Source organism: Chinchilla lanigera, unplaced genomic scaffold (genome assembly GCF_000276665.1).
Source record: "Chinchilla lanigera isolate Chin_1 unplaced genomic scaffold, ChiLan1.0 scaffold00033, whole genome shotgun sequence".
NCBI classification, from domain to species: Eukaryota; Metazoa; Chordata; class Mammalia; order Rodentia; family Chinchillidae; genus Chinchilla; species Chinchilla lanigera.
The window spans coordinates 17,736,504-17,741,399 of record NW_004955434.1 but is presented as its reverse complement, the minus strand read 5'-3'; the positions used below and the strand labels follow the sequence as shown (position 1 = coordinate 17,741,399).

The 4,896-nt window shown below is 42.9% G+C and overlaps 1 protein-coding gene across 1 annotated transcript; it reads left to right on the top strand.

Moving 5' to 3' along the window:
* Positions 1–576: 576 nt before the first annotated feature.
* On the top strand, positions 577–3,119 carry Cer1 (cerberus 1, DAN family BMP antagonist). The gene is made up of 2 exons (XM_005388699.1): positions 577–1,077; positions 2,807–3,119. Exons 1-2 carry the CDS (start codon positions 577–579, stop codon positions 3,101–3,103), a joined length of 798 nt encoding a protein of 265 aa, XP_005388756.1. The 3' UTR covers positions 3,104–3,119.
* The last annotated feature ends 1,777 nt before the right edge of the window (positions 3,120–4,896 follow it).

Below are 4,896 nucleotides of genomic sequence, written 5' to 3'. Positions count from 1 at the left end.
CTATGCAGTTCAGGCTGGCCTTGAGCTCACTTTGTAGCCCAGGCTGGTCTTCAACTCACAAAGATCCTGCTGCCTCAGCCTCCCGAGTGCTGGGATTACAGGGGTGCCCCACAATGCCCAGCTTTAATTTTATGTTATACTGCTCTCATGTAAACATATCACGTCTGTTCTGTCCCAACACAATGCAGATGCTCAGCAAATGTTAACTGACTTGGATCTTCTTCTAATAATAGCAGCATTGGGAAACCCAGGCAAAGAATGAGCTGTTTTTGCTAACACAACTCTTTAAATCTCAGACCATAGCTAAACGGTCTGCTAATTACCCCCTGGGTGCTAGGCTTTCACTGGGGCCTTCTAAAATACACAGAACTAAAGTGAAGGCAGGACGTCATTAACACTACATAATTCAAGCAAACAATCAATGTGTTTACCCTGCCTGGCTACTGACCACCTGTCCTCCTCCCCCACCAGGCAGGTATCTATATATAGGATGCCCTGTTCACAGTCCTGCAGAGTGAGCCTCTCCTTTGGGCCTCACCATCTGTGAACCCGAAGGAAGTGTTGTCCTCTGACAGCATGCATCTCCTCTTACTTCACATGCTCGTGCTTCTACCTCTGGGGAAGGCCAGCTGGCGCCTGGAGGGCCGCCAGAATCAGAGTGCCCTTTCCCTGGTGCTCCTAGAAAGGAGTCGCAGGGAGCTCCCCACGGCCAACTATGAGGAATCTGAGGACAAGCCAGATCTGTTTGTTGCAGTGCCACACCTAGCAGGCACCAGCCTAGCAGAAGAAGACCGGAGGCAGAGAGAGAAGACGCTGTCCAGGTTTGGCAGGTTCTGGAAGAAGCCTGAGAGAGAGTTGCATCCGCTCAGGGACTTGGAAAGCGGGCACTTCCCACTTGCAACCCAAGCGCTCCCAGTGAATGGGATGAAAGTGGAGAAATCTCCTCTCTGGGAAGAAGCCAAGAAATTCTGGCACCACTTTATGTTCAGAAAGGGTCCAGCTTCTCAGGGTGTCGTCTTGCCCATCAAAAGCCATGAAGTGCATCGGGAGACCTGCAGGACAGTGCCCTTCAGCCAGGTATGTGTCAAGGGGCAGCATGGGTAAGGGTGTGTAAGAGCAGGGCAGCTGGGACAGGTGGAGGGGAGGGGAATAGGCTGTTGGGAGACCGAGTCTCTCCTACTTCCACACTCGGTCCTTGGGTATGCGTCTCAGGTTTGGCAGAGCATGAACATATTCCCTAGATTTCCTCCTCATCTCTCCATCGTTGCTTGGCATGCTGGAGATGATACAAGAATAGTACGCTGCTATGGTCAGTATCAGTAATCGTAGTGATGGGATAGGGCTTTGTGTTATTTGTTTATTTTATAGTGGGAGTATACGACTATCTCCTCAGTTAGAAAACTGGAAATTTAAGACAATCACCACTCTGTAGCTATTTTTCTGCACTTGTGAGGTTGTGTCTGCGTGGGTCCACTTCATTTGTAGGTAGGGGAGATACACTGCACTCTCCCCACACACCTGCACTCTGGTTGTGATGCTTTTAATCCCTATATTTTACATCTAGTTACTTCATAAGTTTATGAAGTCTTCTTTAATAGCTGTCAAAGTTATTTAACTTTTAGAAAATTACCCTACAACTTCAAAGTATGTCGAGACTCTCAGCCCAAAATTGCCATATTATTTCTAGTATTATGATGGCAAAAATGATTTAGTTTAACTAATTTTCTCATGAAGTTTTTGAAAAATAATCTTGATGTGACGTCATATCTCCTCACTTTCCTATTTTTTGATTTGTGTTATTTCGGTTGCTGCATCATTATCATGACCAAAACCATATTACTTACTAAGACAAAGGAACTTTCTACTATCTAATTCCTGTAGTCCTGGGAACTGTCACACTGCAAACGTTAAACTGAAACTGACAAAATGCATCAAGTCCTTCAACCTGAACACAGTGACAAAAATAAGGCAAGGCAGAGTAAGACTGTACAGTCTAGTACCAGGACCCACTGAAGTAGGCAGCATTTTAAGGGGGTTAACTGTGCAAGGCAATTAAGTCTTCTTTCTGAGAGGCCGAGGGCATGAAACGGTGGCAAGCCAATTATCAAATAACAAGGACTGTTTTGTTGGACCACAAGCAATTAGAAAACTGCTTTTAAAAATAAATAAATTTCCTTTGAAATTTTTATTTTGAATGTGACTGCTTATTAAATAAAAGTTAAGATGTTTGACTCTTATTTTGAAAAGCGCAGAAAGCTAGGTGTATGGGGTTAGGACAGAGGCAAAGATGATGTCCTATGCACATGCACTGGAATCCTGCCGCATGCAACTCCAGAGGTTTGAACACACTGGAGGCCCTGCAGAATCAGGCAGAATTAAACTCATGGTGTTCCGGTCTACTGTATGATCAACTGAACAAATATGCACTGAGTACTTGCAGTGTACAGTACACACAAAGAAAGGAAAGTCAAGTCGCGGTACTTATGTGATTGCCATTGCAATTTTTCCAGTTGCTTATATCCAGCTAGACAAAACATTTTAATTTGGTATTTGTAATGCAAACTATTTTTTGTGTTAACTTGATGATTTCCTAAAAGTTAATTCCTAAGTTTAATAAATTAAACTTAGTTGAGGAGGCTTCATGCCCTAAGAGATACCATCACTCGGATATTGCAAATATATCCAAAGTTGGAAAGGTTTGGAAATTTTACTGGAAATTTTATCCTGACAAACACACTACAGCTTCTGCATCATTCGTATTAGGGGAATGACTCAATAACATAATGGAAATGTGTTTGCCTTTTAGACTATCACCCATGAGGACTGTGAGAAAGTTGTTGTCCAGAACAACCTTTGCTTTGGGAAGTGCGGGTCTGTGCATTTTCCCGGAGCTGCGCCGCGCCCCCACGCCTTCGGCTCCCACTGCGCCCCCGCCAAGTTCACCACGCTGCGCTTGCAGCTGAACTGCACCAGTCCCGCCCCTGTGGTGAAGGTAGTGATGCAGGTGGAAGAATGCCAATGCAAGGCGAAGACGGAACGTGGTCACGGACACCTCCTACCCTCGGGGTCCCAGGAGTCCTTCATCCCAGACGTTTCAACTTAAAAAGCGATTCCGTTATTGTCTCTGAAAGGCAGAGTCACAATAGCAAACATGATGGTTATTTGGTCTGAAGATGTTAAGTGGATAAGTAATGTTCAAAGGAAAGGTGGTCTAAAAGATGGCGCACTCCGGAGGGAATGGTACTCCTCTAGCTACTGGCCTCAGTTTGGGATCTAGTCTTGGCTCTGCGACTAACTGGTTGTAGAATGCTAATGAGTTCTAAAAGTTTTTCCCTCTGAAAGTTGTTTTTTTTTTGTTTGTTTTAATCTGTAAGTGAGGAACTTGACTCAGGTGATTGCTAAAGTTCTCTACACTAAAGTCCATGATCTAGTTTCTCTAAATTTTGGTAGAAGCTCTCTATCTGAAAAAGAACACAGACCATAAAAAAACAAACTTTTTAATAGTTTATCAAATTATCAGCAAGGAAAAAGAGAAAAGTGGAGTATTCTCAAAATGGATCCTTCATAGTTGCACCTGCCTCTGTGACTCGGGAAATGCTTTGACCTGTGTGTGTGTGTGTGTGTGTGTGTGTGTGAGAGAGAGAGAGAGAGAGAGAGAGAGAGAGAGGGAGGGAGAGAGACAGAGAGAGACAGAGACAGAGACAGAGAGAGAGACAGAGACAGAGAGAGAAAGAGAAAGAGAGAGGGAGACAGAGACGGAAGGAGAGGGAGAGAGACAGAGACAGATAGATCCTGGGGCTTAAATCCTGAGCTATGTCCCCACATAGTGTTTTGTTTGTTTGTTTGTTTTTTGAGACAGAGTCTTGCTTGCTAAGTCTCTAAGTTGCTCAGACTGGGCTGGAACTTGTGAGTCACTGGCCTCAACCTCCCCAGAGTGCTGGGATTACGGGCATGTGCCCCTGTGCCCAGCTGTATTTTGGCTTCTCTCAGGGGATTTTTTTCATAAATGTGAGAAGTAATTGACTTGGTTGCCTTTTTTCCTTCTGGCACTCCCCGTATGAAGTTCTTAATGTCAGGTCTTTGGCTTTGAAGGAAGCACACTGGTGCTTCTTTTAGCGGTTCCCACAGCAAAGAGAAACATTCAGTGGTGGCCAAACAAGCATTTATATTCTGAGGAAGGGAAAATATACGACCAGCACCAAATTTAAAGCTCACCCCCGAGATCTAATGAAAATAACCAAGAAATTCAGTAGAGGTCAAATTAAATAAATTGTGAATGATTTACAGTGGAAATGATTTACAGGTGAAATACTTTATCCATCTGCCTTTTGAATTAGGTAGTAAGTAAGATTTCTGTTCTCGGATGACTGTTTCTACTGTTGTATAAAATTTCTGACAAATTTTATTTGGAAAATGCCACAAGTTCTGAAAATATGAATCTTTAAATGTATTAAATGTTAGTATATGCAACATTCTAGGAAGTATTGTGGCATGTAAATGTCTTATATTTTGCCCTTATTTGCTTTGCCTGTCTCAAGCAAAGAGTACTTTGGGGAGATTAGTTACAAGCATTTTGAAATGTCTTCATGGGCTTGTGACACTGGCCCATGTGTTTCTTTGACTTTACAAACAGCCTTCTGTTTAAGTCTTTCAATCACTGACATTTAGTAATTGCCTCTCCCCTGCCTGCATTTATTTGTGTGCATAGATCATGCAGAATTGACTTTCCCCAGCCAGATTACTTTTTTGTAACAATTCTTTGAAGATTCATCGTAATAAATTACTTGATTTGGATCTTTTAATTTCAGTACATACAAACACACACACACACACACACACACACACACACAAATGTTTCCAAGAGTAATGACTAATTATTTTTAAAGAAATTAATTT